We start from the raw sequence: 14,934 nt of genomic DNA, 5'->3' as shown, positions 1-14,934 counted from the left end.
AATGGAAACAGGAGACACAAGATGGAAGAGGGGTCACGCCATGAGATAGAACGTAGATTAATATAAATGGGTTAAGTTATAAGAGCTAGTTGAGAACAAGCCTAAGCTATAGGCCAAGCTTTCATAATTAGTAAGTCTCCATGTCATTTTTTGTGAGCTTGCGGCCCAAAGAAAAATACTACTACAGATCTAGCATCTTTGATTACATTTGAGGGGTAGACAGGTTGTTTCTTTATACCCTTAAAATTTTAATAATTCTTTGACAATTTCATGCATAAACACAAAATGTATCTTGATCGTATCTACCCCAACACCCCACCATTGCTCCAACACTGTCTCCCACCTTCATGTCCTCTTGATTTTTAATAATCTACTGAGTCCATCAGTGCTGGCTACATGAACATGGGCAAACAATCCCAGAGAAAATTGATTCACCTATCCCATCAGCCACAAATTGCCAATAGCTCATCAATTTGGGGGTGGAACCTCAAGAACCCTTCCCACATCCACGCTGGAGTTCATTCACTTGATCTCGTGCAGGCAGCCATGGCTGCTGTGAGTACCTAAGTGCTATGACCATCCCAGGTCCAAAGACCATGTTTCCGAGCATGCCACCTCCTCCTCTGGCTTATTCTTTCAGCTTCCTCTCACACTGTTCCCTGCGCCTTGGGGGAGGGGGGATTGATACAGATGACTTGCTTAGGACTGAGCAGCCAGCAGTCTCTTATTCTCAGAACTTTGTCCAGTTTTGAGTCTCTACACTGACACATCTGGATTCTTTTTCTCTTTTCTTTAACTTCACTTATATTTCCCTCTACTAATTTTTAATACGTCTATTCTTTTATCAGTCACCCTAGAAATTTTAGCTTATTGAATGGTCCTAAAAAGTAAAAATACATGCCTGCATGCATACATCCCTTGACAATACAGGTTTTAAGGTATTTAGATTAAGTCTATGAATGGCTGTTTCTGAGATTTTTCCAGCAATCTTTTCCATTATTTAGGATTTTCTTTCTTTTTTTTTTTCTGTTAGATTCTTCTCCCTTAACACTTTTACACCATCCTCTTTTGTATATCGACCCCATCACTGACTTTGAGAAACAGTCTGTATAGTGTTTTCCAATTCACCAATTCTCTCAGCTATATCAAATAGTGAGTCTCAGTTATTCTGGCTTACATTTAAAAGACATTCTTGCTTCTAAAAACTAGTTTTCTTGTCCCTTGTAAGATTTGTTGGGCATGGCCTACATTATAAAATTCATTGTTTTAAAATACACAATTCAGTGGGTTTTTAGTATATTCAAAGAACTGTGTTAACATCATCAGATCTAGTTTTAGAACTATTTCATCATTCTCAATGAAACCCTGTAGGACGAAACAGTCACTCCTCATCACCTTCTTCCCCCAGCAACTAGCAAACACTAACCTACAACCTGCTGAAATTTGCTTATTGTACACAATCTATATACATAGTGTGCGTATATGATATATACTATATATATGTATATGGAATCATACAATAGTTGATTTCTTGTACCTGACTTCTTATAATTAACATACTGTTTTCAAGGCTCAATCACACTGTTGCACAGATCTCTACTTCATTTTTTAAAGGTTAAATAATATTGTACAAATAAACCACAATCTCTTTATGCATTCTTCAACTGGTTATCATTTGGGTTGTTTGTACTCTGGAGCTATTAAGAATAATACTGTATTTATTTACAAGTTTTTGTGGAGACATTTTCTCTTCTCATGGGCATATCTATAGGAAAGAGGTTGCTAGGGTACATGGCATACTACATAGAAGCTGAACTGACAAAGAATTTTTGAAGTGGTTGCATTATTTTAAATTCCTGTCAACAGCAGCAGTGTCTATAGGCTTCACTTTCTTTATAACCTTGGTAACACTTGGTATTATCTATGTTGCTATTCTAGCCATCTTAGTAGATGTGAAGTAGCTTTCTACTCATATTTACGCTTTCCTGTCTTTCTTATTGTTGTTTTAAAAACAGGGTTTCTCTGTGTAGCCCTGGCTGTCCTGGAACTCTCTCTGTAGACCAGGCTGGCCTCGAACTCAGAGATCCACCTGCCTCTACCTCTGTGCTGGGATTAAAGGTGTGCACCACCACCACCTGGATCCTGTGTCTTAAAAGTGACAGCTACTTCATATTCTTACACCAGTCTGTGAGCTGGTTCTAATTCCATCACTTTCACTCATGGTTTAAAATTCTTTTTTTCCTAAAAAACTAAACTTTATTTCTCATGTTCCTATCTTTTTATGGTTTGGACTTTAGAGCCTTTAGAAATAACTGAAGTCTGGGGTAAAGATGGCTCCTCAAGATCTTTTTTTCACTTTGACAGGCATGGAGACCTAACAGAAGAATGTTAAAGCAGTTCCTTGCTTTGAAGACTTTAAATCACCCACTAGGGTCAGCTGAGGCCACAGGCTCACATAGGAGCTTAGCTCATGAACTGTGGGGTAGGTTTTCCCCGCCTTTATTCACTTCTAAAGATCCAACAGAAACTTGTGGATTTTTTTTTTCCTGTTTGCCCCTAACTTTACCCTTCTCCTGTACATACAGTCTTCTAAACTTAACTTATTTGGGCTTCTTAAGATAAGATATTGCTATGTAGCCTCGGCTGGCCTGGAACTCACAAATGACCCTCCCTTCTCTCAGACTCAGAGGCTAAGGCAAGGAAGCATCTAGTTAAGAGACCAGCCTGGGTTACCCAAGGGAGTTCCTGTCTCAGAACAAAACACATTATGCACAGGCCCCAAGAAACAGGAGCAAGACAGAGAGTATGACCTTCCAGAAGTAATGAAAACTTGCTCTGGAACAAGGGACAATCGTCACTTATCTCCTACTGGATTATTATTATATTGCTGCTCCTGAGCATTCAAATTAAGCTGATTAATTCAAAGCATATTTAAATGCAACTTCTCCTTTAGTGTTTGTACTTACTTTAAAAAGATCTTCTATCAAGCCAAACATATCAGAACTCTATAATAAAGTCCAGCCTTGGTCTAACAAAGCTGGCTCAGTGGGCACAAGTACTTGCTGCCAAGCCTGATGACCTGAGCTTGATCCCCAGAACCTAAAAGGTAGAACAGAACCAACTCCCACAAATTGTCCTTTGATTTCAACATGAATGCTGTGATGTGTGACTCCACCAAAAATAAAAAAAAAAATTTAAAGTCCAATCTCAATCACTTACTATAAAACATGAAATCCATTATGGTATTTATTTAAAGGGGGGTAGTACATAGGGAAGAGCTAAAGACAAACTTGGGGCTTAAGGCCCTTTTCAGTTTTATTTTTAATTAAACTTTTTATTAGTGTTAGTTAAGTGTTTGTGTGTGTATGTACACATTTGTGTATTTGGACAATTATGTGAATCAGTTCTCTTCTCCGCCTTTACAAGGGTTCTGGGATTGAACTCAGGCTTTGTTCCATAAGCATTTTACCCTGCTGAGTCATCTCACTGACCCTTGAATTCCCTCTCAAATCTTGTCACTCCTTTCAATCTGCATACTTCCATCCTTGGCCTACAGAACGAAAGTGTGACAACTGCAGAACAAAGGACAAGAGAGAAAGGTATGACATCTGCTCTCCATTGCGTGTCTGCCCTCATCCTTTTCACAGTGCAGGACATCATGTAGTACTCATCTCTGCATACACCAACGAGATCTCCATCTTTCACTCAGGAAATTGTGTGGATGCTTCACGCCCTGTGCCTCATTCTCCATGCTGTACTCAGAACAAAGCACAAATGATCTCCTGCCTTAACTCACTCAAAAAACCCTGCTACATGTCTTATTCTTTGGGACCTTTCTTGTTGGAATCTTCCTTAGTTTGTGTCAGCATTTAATAGTCTTCTTTATGAGCATAATGTACTTAATACCCAAGATTTACATATCTGCTAGTAGTTCCAAGCATTTTGAAGCATTAATGAGTTCTCTAGTTTCTGGGTATCAAATGCTTACCAGACAATGGATGTACTTGTATGATCCTACAATGGTGTATTATGTGTATGTCCAAACTCAGGATATGTAATACTAAGAGTAAATCTTAACATAAACCATGGGCTTGTAGGTTCACAGATGGTCTCATTCTGAGATATAATATTGATAATGAAGAAAGTTTAAAGTGTGAGGTATGAATAAATTAACAACTGTACTTTTAGTTCATTTCCCCCATACTCAATATTTCTAAAAATAAAAATATTTAAATTCTACTAGTAAAACCCCACTATAAATTTAACTCATACTTTCACATCTACCAATACTATTTTTTTCTGTTTTCCTATTGCAATTTATGTAAGTGTGGAGTTCCACTACTACTGTTATCATGCATGTTAATACCTAAAACCAAGAGCTAACTTTCCCATGTATTTTCTCACATACCTGATGTGTCAGGGGTATGATCTCTGTACATTACCAAAGAATGCACAAACTAGATCAAAAGAATTTTAGAATCATGCTCATGTTTGAGGCAACATCCTTCAACTTCGCATCAAATCCAAAATGGGCAGCCTGGCTTCTAAATCTCTACAGTACTCTTAAAGGCCTCTCTGAAATAGTTAGAATCTAGTGTTCAAATATTAAATATTATTTGAGTTTGAGGGCAGCTCGGTCTACAGAGCAAGTTCCTTGACAGCCAAGGCTACACAGCAAAACCCTGCCTCAAAATACAAAACAAAACAAAGCCATGACATAAGCATTTAGCTCCTCTTGTGTCTTCTAACATAGCAGTCTTGAATGCCTTTGTTTTAGTCCAACACAGAATGAACAGGATGCTACAGAATGAAAACCACAGCTTGACAGTTCTTAAATTTATTGAATAATTCTTAGCTGGGAGAGGAAAGATCACAGGCTTGAACGAGAGTAAAGAGAAAAGAACAATTAATTGCAAATTATTACAAAAGTAACTTCTGAAATGTTTTTTGAGCCACTGCTAAAACAAAACTTAAGTGCATCTTGAAGTTCCTATTTTAGTAAATGAAGATTAAATTACTCAAGAGCAAAAAGAGGAGTTACTATTACACATTCTAAGACTTAATGCACTAATTGAGCAAACTCAAATAGATGGCCACAATTATTCTAAGTCACTTCTACTAAATATTCAGTAACTGAACAAGAATGCAGATTACTTTGAACACGACACAAGTAACCAAAGGCAGCAAGAATCCAGCAACATATAAACCTGGCATTAAATAGTATTCAAACCGTACAACAAATTGAAATAAGAACTTGTAGAACAACAGCTCTAACTACATGAAAGGAATGTACAGATGGTCAAAATAAATAAATAAAGTGACAGGAGTGACCAGCACCGTGCCTGCTTGTGCAGAGCAGGCACACAGTAAACACAGGATGCCTACAGGGCTTGTGCTGAAAATGAGAAAAGCGCACCTCACTTGAGTATGGCCCTTCCAATTCCCACAGACATTCTCAACTTCTTGTGTGCTGGTGACGGGCAGACAGGGTTTTAAATAGAAAGCATTTTCCCTATCCATGTGCGGACTCAGCATATTTAAACTCTGTGTAAAGATTTCTCTGAAAAATTACAAAATAATACACTGATTAGAAACTGGTGATAGTTGTGGAGAAACAGCAGGCAGTCACGTGGCTCTGGAACCGATGATGGAGAACATGCACCACCATTGTCAAAGCTGCCAGCTGTCAAAGGGGTCAATTATCATTACTTTCTACACAGTGCATTTAATACATAGAGCTTCTTCCTACCAGTAATATAAATCCTTTGCTAAGCAGAATTATAGTAGTATGAATTAAACTAATTCACATTAAATATCTTCAGGGATAAATGAAGCATTTCTCAAAGTACAAAGACACTACATGTGTTCACGAAGGCTGTTATAATGTTAGTTTTACATCGCAAGGAGCCAGCCCATCTCTACTGCAATTTCTTCTGTGGGTTTTTTTTTTTTTTTTTTTTTTTTTGGTGAAATATTCCTCTTGAGTGAGAAAATAATTTTCAAAATCAACATTAATAACACATAAATTACAAATGTCATTTAAATTCAACTTAGGAAAAGATGGACACAAACAAATGCACTATTTTGCTGTGAGATAGGTCCAGAAGCTCCTCTGCAGAGGTCTCTCACTTTCTTTCTGTCTATCACAAAATGCCTTTAAAATTGGCAAATCAGCTCACTTGCATATCACAATTTTAACAGTTTCTAGTGAAATGTATTTCATTAGAAGCAAAAATATACATAATGGCAGTATACAATGTTCCAATATAAATATGTCAAGAGATCTGTAAGATGGAGCTACCTCAACAGAGGAGCTCCGAAGACTGAACACACAAACAGATGGAGCGAGTCTGGGAAAACCACAGAATACTTCAGAACAGCTTGCTTTACACTGCACCTGGCCCACAGCCTTGCTCTACATGCCAACACTTTCTACAGGGAAATGACCCATACTTCTGCTCACCCTGCCAATACCTGTAACTTTCTCTGTGTTCCTGCACACAGAACTGACACAGGTGTGAGTCCTGCTATTAGTGTTACCACTCAGACCAATGCCTCTGACTGCTGTCACCAGGTAGCACTTAAATAAAGAACACTGGGCATAACGCAGCTTTACCAAAATGCCAAAGAAACAGGAGCAGAACGGGAAGCTTGCCTCAAATGACTATACCATTAACAAAAATAAGCCTAAGCAGTTTCCATTTAATAAATCCAATATATAGTCATTTCCACTTCAGAGAATTTAGAACTCAGCTTTCCTGTTAATCTAACCAAGACGTACACCCAAATTACATAAGTGCAGTGTGATAGTTCCTTTTACAAGTATAGTATAAGCCCACAACTTCACGAAAGCCACCTGGGTATAATTCCCTGCATTTCCCCATATTGAAAAATACTTGAATAAACTTTAGAAAAATGTATGTTTAAGGCTGGCCCTGCGTCTCTATGTTAAATTGAGAAAAACTAAAGTTCATAATGTAGTTTCAAAATACTTAAATTGTTTCTGGAGTTAAAGCAAAGGTGAGGCTTTCTCTGTAAAATACATTTCTCTACCATAATTACTAATGCAAATTAATGCAAGTGTCCTGGTAGGTGCTATGCCTTCTATTCACTGCAGCTTCTAGAAAAGTCAGAGCTTGGGGGAAAAAGAAAATAATAGAGCAAAATCAACAACCCCACACACAAAAAAATGATTTACCCTTGATTCCAGAATCCATTAGTGGAAGAAATGCATACAGCGTTTGCACACCTCATAGACGTAACTGAGACAGAGCCTGGTTCGTCTCACTCACGTCAACATGCAGTTTCTAAAACCACAGTAGGGAATATGGAGCCAAAGAAGATGTGAGGAAACATCACAGTCACATCCATTTTATTGAGGGAGGGGTACCTACTGTGCTAAAAGAGTATTATTCTTAGGGAAGTGGGTCTTTTTTTTTTTTTCTTCAAAAATCCAACACTGAAAAATCATTATTAGGCTCCTCTAAGTGTATTTCCACATTAATTTTTAAAATTTCAATGTGTTTTACAACCTGAATTTTTATTTGTGGAATAAATCAAAGACAAAATTCTTACTGCACAATAAATATCTAGACATCTGATTTAATGTTAACGGTGGGTTTCTAACTAAGAAACTACTAAAGTAAAAGAAAATAAACTAGTGGCAAAGTTCCAGTTTATTCTTGCACACACACTCTCTCACAACACCTCTCCCCACCCCCTTTTCTTTTTCACTCCAGAATGATTGGCAGCATTAACAAATAACATCATTGATGGAAGCCTAGGGAAACTCACTTATGGTGTTCACAGAATCCTCAATCACTAAGGAGTATGCTAACAAATTAAATATCTGGGGAAATCTACAAGTACCAATAGCTGAACTGTGGAAGCTGATCTGAAAGAATAGTACATAAAGATTACAAACTTATCAGAAATAAATAAACAACAAAATATCTTTTTGATGTCAGATGACTTATCATCAGATGCCACTTGTTTTCAAAGGAACAAGATCATCACATGGGCCGGGCCAGCCGCCTCAGCCCTGTTTGCAGCAGCAGCAGCACTATGTGGATCCAAACAAACGCTGTCAGACAGTGTCCCAGCCTCAGGGTTAGATCCTCCTTCACAGACATTTCTCAGCCTCACAGCACAAACACACGTACAGAAGAGTAAGTAAAGAGAATACTTTGACAAAGATTACAAAAGTATGAACCATATACAGTATGATGACAGAAAGCATTGAAAAGGCTTCTTACTTTCCTCTCAATTCAATTAAAATGTTAATATTCTGTATTTGAATTTCACCCTAAACCTAAGTCATCCGTTTCTTTACTTCCTAAAACAAACATTCAAATACACTGGTCTGGAGGTTGTTCTAGGCGTTTTCCAAAAGCCAATCGAAGAGCGATTTGCATCTTCCCTCCCTTGAAGATTTTTCCAGCACTTCGTAGTATTTCAACACAGCCTGCAGGACATCTCCCACTCTCCATCCTTTCTCTTGTAATTGTTTTGAAAGCTAAGAAAGAAGGATTAACAAACATTAACACACATCAACAGAAAACAATGCCATACCAATGAGTTTTCATTTTTATCTTCAAACAAAACTGGGAACCTGCTGTTGACAATGAAATATTCTTTCCCAGTTATGAGATTTCTCCTCAAACACCACCCCTTTACCCAAATTAAACATTTTCCTTTCTCGCCCTTTATAAACACATCTCCACAGAATGACACTTCAGGATTGCTAGAAACAGAACACAAACCTTGGCAGTGCGCAGTCTGTGTGGGAGGGAGTGCAGAGTCAAACCGCCTACAGGAAATTCTTCACCTAACTAAATACATCTGCCACACCCTCAATAGGAACATAAAATAATAACGACAATGTCAAGCTTAATAAAGGATGTGGATTTTCTTTCCACACCATGTAGTGTGGTTTGTATTCTGGAAAACATTCCAGCCCCAACGGAAACATGGCTTTCTAACTTAAGAAATGTAATGCTTCAACAAAAAAAGCAAGCAAAAGAGTAAACAGGGGTTTAAACAAAGTCTACCACATCAAAACAGAATGGCCTCACTCACTTTTCTGTCTACTCAACTCTGTAAGAATTCTTAAGTTTGAAAATATCTATAAAATAAATTCTGAAAAACTATTTTACTGCAAATGTTCTTTTCTTTAAACAGCTGTGGGATATAATTCATATGCAATGGGTTTTTGGTATACCAATGAACTGAAGACAACTACCACACAATTTATACTGGAATGTTCTCTCCTCACACCAGAAGGAAGCCCTCTACATCAGAAGCTCCTCTTCATCTCCCCTAACACCTTCAGATAAAGCACTCATCTACTTTGTATCTTATAGATTTGTGTATTTGGGGGCATTTCATAGAAATGTAAATGTAAATTGTGTGTGTGGTCTTCTGCTCAGCATAGTTATCTTGAGGGTTTACCATGGTATAGCATAGCTCAATGCCCTACTACTTTGTACTAACCACCAAAGCCCCTTCTCTATTCATTAGCTGATGGACAGGTGGAGAATTCTCTTTTTGTTTTCTCCTGGTTTGTTTCTTTGAGACAGAATCTTACATGTAGCCCTACCTTGCCAGAACTCTCTATGTAGCCTAGGGTGGCCTCAAATATACACTAATCCTCCTGCCTCTGCCTCCAGTGCTGGGATTATAGGCCTATAATACATTCTTACTTTGTTCCTACCATGAATAATGTTGCCATGGACATTTCTGCACAGGTTTTTATGTAGATATGTTTTCTGCACATATGTTTTCATGTCCCTCAAGTGCACACCACTGATCAGTGGAATGCTGGGTAACATGGTAATATTGTACTTTGTATTTTGGGGATCTGTCAGATGTTTTCCACAACAGCTTCACCATTTTAGATTCTCACCAAGAACTGTATTAAGGATGCAGTGTCTCTACATTCTCCCACACTTGGTATTACCCACCTTGATAGTTACCCTACAGGGTGTGAAGAGTGCAGTGCTTTTGATTTGCATTTTCCTAATGACTAGTAAAACACCCTTTCATGTTTTTATTTTCCAAAGACATGCAGTGTACTGGCTGGTTCTGTTTCAATTTGACACAAACTAGAGCCATCACTGAAGAAGGAGCCTCACTTGAGAAAATGCCTCTATGAGATCCAGCTGTAAGGCATTTTCTCAATTAGTTATCAATGGGGGAGGGCCGAGCTGATGGTGGGTGGGTTCTAGGGGAGACCTTGCCTTGGAGGAGGTGGGAATGGGGGGTGGTTTGGGGGTGGGGAAGACTGGGGGATGGGAGAAGGGAGGACAGGGGAATCCATGGCTGATATGTAAATTTAAATTAATTATAAAATTAAAATATTTATTAAATAAATAAATAAGAAAGCAGGCTGAGCAAGCCAGGAGAAGCAAGCCAGGAAGCCCCATGCCTCCATGGCCTCTGCATTAGCTCCTGCCTCCATGTTCCTGCCCTGTTTAGAGTTCCTGTCCTGGATTTCTTCATTAGTGAACAGCAATATGGAAGGGTAAGCCAAATAAACCCTTTCCTCCCCAACTTGCTTTGGGTCATGGTGTTTCACCACAGCAATAAAAACCCTAACTAAGACATGTAGTAATAACTCTTAGTCCATTTTTAAGTTAGACTGTGTGCCTTTTTATTTTTAAGATGGAGTTCTTTGTATGTGCTAGGTCTAAGAACTTTACCAGATAGGCAATTTCAAGTATTTCCTTCCATATGTACATTGTCTTCTCACGTTGTTGACAGTGTCTTTCAGGGTAAGTCTTTAATCTAGCTTCTCTTTTGCCACTTATATAAGTTTGTTTGTTTGTTTATCGAGACAGGGTTTCTCTGTGTAGTTTTGGTGCCTGTCCTGGAACTCACTCTGAAGACCAGGCTGGCTTCGAACTCACAGAGATCCACCTGCCTCTGCCTCCCAAAGGGCTGGGATTAAAGGCATGCGCCACCACTTCCTGGTGACATATAAGTATGTTTATATCTTCCTGACATACAATTGTATGTCATCTCCCATTTATCCTTAAGGCAATAAAGTCTAAGTAAAAGACAATGTCAGAGTGTCCACATCTTTCAGACATCTTCCAACAATACTGTCATCAATTCTGAACCAGAAACTAAGAGTAACTTGGGTTTTCCTTTTCTGTCTTTATTGATAGATCTATATTGGTTATTCACTGGACTGTTTTATGTCCTATGTTAAGATTATACAAATTTTCATAAGGAAAACCAGGAGAGAAACACTTTTAAAACTATAAACTAAAAATCTCTATTAATACAATGCTTGGTACATACTAAAAAGTACTCAAGAAATTATCTAATCTTTTATTGGTTTTTCACTATACTAGCTTCTCATTTGCATGAAGATGAGAAAGACCTAATTAATTAGGTACAATTATGAATCAGTAAAATAGAATAGCTGGATCTTTTCTTAAGAATACATTAGCTGCTTATTACTGATATCTAAATTTTAGGGTTAGAGCATTAGATCAAGCATTTGCTTTTTATAGTACTTTAATTAATCCTCACAAACCAGAAGGTAAATTCTATATCCTCTAATCCCACAATGTATTGATGGACATTTTTCTGTTAAAGTATACAAGGAACCCTAAACCACTACAAATCATTTTTAGAATTTGTGTTGGCCCTTTATTTTTAATGTAAAAATCTGATCCATGGTATTCTCAGGAATTTATCTTTTCTCTCCCTTTGTGCCAGTTAGTCTCATTCAAAAGTAGGTCTAAGAAAACTGAGGCATTCACTGACTCATCTGTCCCAGGTTACACCTACTAGAAAGTGGAAGGGTTGACATCTGAACCCCAACTGTGAGACTCCATGGCCTATGTATTAATATTGTACAATCAGCAAGCATTCTGCTAAACCAACAATATGGTAACATCATTACACAGTGTTACTATTTCCTCACAACCGCTCTAGAAGGGAGGTACTTACTAATACAAACTCCTTCTTTGAAGAGTCATGGAAATAAAGTTCTGCAACGTCAGCCTCAGAGGCAACGAGCCACTGAAGAATAATCCTTAGTTGAGGGTCTACTGCTCCCAGCTCCATGTCAATGTTTGTAATTAGTAGAGTCCTTCCATTTTGCTGCAAATCTAACAGTAAATTTAAACAATATGAAGTGAAAGTCATCAACTCAACTTTCAAAACTCTGGTTTCAATTTAAAGATTCCAGTGAATGCTTTCCTTAACTTTTATATTATTAATATCATAATACCAAATAAAGCATTTCTTAACGACAAAATAATGCTAAAACAAAGGAGTAACTTTGATTATTTACTGATGGGACAAATGTAAAATACTGTTTGAAGTGAATTTAAATATAATACAGAAAGTCACTGCTCTCCAGTTTATTTTCTTTTTAAGGAGAATGATGCTTTGAATACAAAGGTGATATCCTAGCTGGCTGATGGAACCAATATCATGTTGAATACTCCTGATGACTGAGTACAAGAAGTACTTAAGGCATGCTAACAGTCGCAAGCCAGTATGTACTAATAATGGAAATGTTGATGGATTTCTTTGTTGTTGATGGACATTTTTCTGTTAAAGTATACAAGGAACCCTAAACCACTACAAATCATTTTTAGAATTTGTGTTGGCCCTTTATTTTTAATGTAAAAATCTGATCCATGATATTCTCAGGAATTTATCTTTTCTCTCCCTTTGTGCCAGTTAGTCTCATTCAAAGGTAGGTCTAGTGTATGTTTTCTTTCATATGCAGAATCAACATTTAAAATTACGCATGTACATACATACATACATGTATGTATGTATGTTTGTGTGGGTCATGAAAGTAGAAGGAAGACCCCTGAGAAGAAAGGAAAACATCCCAAGGGGGAGGGCAGCAAGGGTAATGGGAGTCATGTGACATGAGCACAAGAAAGGTTCTGTGGTAGGGAGAAGGACCAACAAGAGAGAAGCACAGGAAATGAAGGACAATGAGAGACAGGGATGAGTAAGAGGAAACTACAAAGACACACATTCAGAGACCAACATGGACCCCATCCATTGCTTTGTATGCTAAACATAAAACTTCATTTAAAATTAATTTAGGAAATGGTTTGTATGTCTGTCTGTCTTAAAGATCTGATATATTATGGAACAAAATAGTGTCTAAGGCCCCCTGTAAGCCCTGCAGTGTTTCTAGGGTTGGAAACTAAGTCACTTAGCGCTTCTCCACATTGCTTGGGTTTCCTTGGTTAGGGTCTGCTGGTTGCCTGGCCTGATGGGAAATTCAACAGAAGTTAGGGCTGAAGCCTTCTAACCAAAATGAATAAAAAGGTTTAAAAAGCAGGTTTTCTCTAATTCCCTAATTTTGAGGCTTTCTGTAAATCTAAAACAATCAATCTTCTAATGGAACAAAGAGCTGAGGAAGACACAACCGCATACAGTTAATTCCTGGTTTCCACATAACAGAAAAGGTTCTCAGGCCCACTGATTAATTCTTTTAACGAATTATTTTATTCATATTAACTTGTACCACTTCTCTTAATTATTCCTCAGCAAAATTAGTTGAGTAATAAATAAGAATAACAGTAACCAAGTAATAACATGACATGCATAACCATGTTCATGAAATAATTATGTTCATGACGAGTTATTAGGGAAAGGTATATGACTTTTAAAGACCAACACATTAATGAGCAAAAGTAAAGCAAACATTACGTAGACTATCTCTGACTCTAAAAATTATAACAAGGGCTGGAGCGACTTAGTAGTTAAGAGCACTGGCTGCTCTTGCAGAGGAGACCTATTTGACACCCAGCACCTACATGGTAGCTCTTAACTGTCTGTAACTCCAGTTCCAGGGAAATCTGATTCTCTCCTCTGGCTTTCTTGGGTACTACACAGACAGATGTAGGCAAAACATCCATTTGCATAAAATAAAGATAAATCTTTATATATATAAATAATCTGGGTTAGTGGGATGACTCGGCTGGTAAAGGCACTTGCTGCCAAGCCTGATGACCTGAGTTCGACCTGTAGGTCCCACATGGTAGAGAGAACTGACTCCATGTGAGAAGCATCAACAGAGGCATTCATGTGTTCACAGCTATGCACACACATACATGTGCACTTATACAAAACAAATAAATGTAATTTAAAAATTCTTAAATAGCAGTAATCTTAAATCTGACAATGTCAGCTGAAAAAGAACACTGTGGATAAACTGGCTGCAAACTCAGGGGTTGTACTCTGTATCTCAAGAAATTCTATTTAACATTTTGTCAGTGTCTGAGTGTGCCTACATTTTGGCACAAGGGTACAGGGCTGTACTCTCAACATAGAACACACTAAGCCATCCCTAACCCTCAGTTTTCCTACTTCTAATGAAACAACAAAATTTCACTAGTTCAATTCAAATGTGCTATTTTATAGAGAGTATTATCATTTTCATACTTTAAAAAAGGAAGATATGAGGAAGACACAGTTCAAAAACTATCTGAATACACTGAAAACAGGTTTGCTGTGAATGAAGTCTCTAGGCTCACTTGGGTATTTTAGTATACGAGTTAAGATCACAAACCATTTTCAAAGCTCTGCAGCCAGTGATATCTAGTGTTGGCATAAGAAGAATTCTGTTCACTAAAGGAAGGACTGTTTCCTTCAAATATGTGTGTGTGAGCACAGAAGTAGAAGAGGGAGAGGGTAAGGACATTTAAAGTGCCTTTCCACGCTTACTTTCCAGCTCATGTAAGTTTGACAAAAATAGCAATTCTGTAAGTTACCAATTTAAAGAAAACACAGGAGTTATAGTTTGACTGACCTCCTGGTCCCAGCTAAGTAGCACTGTTTTGACACATTGTGAAATCATGATTACTTGGAGCCTGACAGAGACAGGTCACTAGGTAGGTCTCTGAGGATTGCAGACCCTCTGCTCCTGCTGGGTTCTTGTCTGCCCCT

At 37.8% G+C, this 14,934-nt stretch overlaps 1 protein-coding gene across 3 annotated transcripts in view; it reads right to left on the bottom strand.

Moving 5' to 3' along the window:
• Positions 1-4,821: 4,821 nt before the first annotated feature.
• The window catches only part of Akap11 (A-kinase anchoring protein 11), a 48,473-nt gene continuing 38,360 nt past the window's right edge, over positions 4,822-14,934 (bottom strand). For all 3 annotated transcript variants that reach the window (XM_028878555.2, XM_028878563.2, XM_028878572.2), the window contains 2 exons: positions 11,962-12,122; positions 4,822-8,515 (listed from right to left, as the gene is read on the bottom strand). In XM_028878555.2, coding sequence (XP_028734388.1) covers positions 8,375-8,515; positions 11,962-12,122 — 302 coding nt within the window. In that variant the 3' untranslated portion in view covers positions 4,822-8,374. The remainder of the gene's footprint in view (positions 8,516-11,961; positions 12,123-14,934) is intronic.

The sequence above is a fragment of the Peromyscus leucopus genome, chromosome 9, assembly GCF_004664715.2.
Source record: "Peromyscus leucopus breed LL Stock chromosome 9, UCI_PerLeu_2.1, whole genome shotgun sequence".
Lineage (NCBI taxonomy): Eukaryota > Metazoa > Chordata > Mammalia > Rodentia > Cricetidae > Peromyscus > Peromyscus leucopus.
The sequence above is the reverse complement of the archived record's forward strand: the minus strand, read 5'-3'. Positions and strand labels throughout refer to the sequence as shown.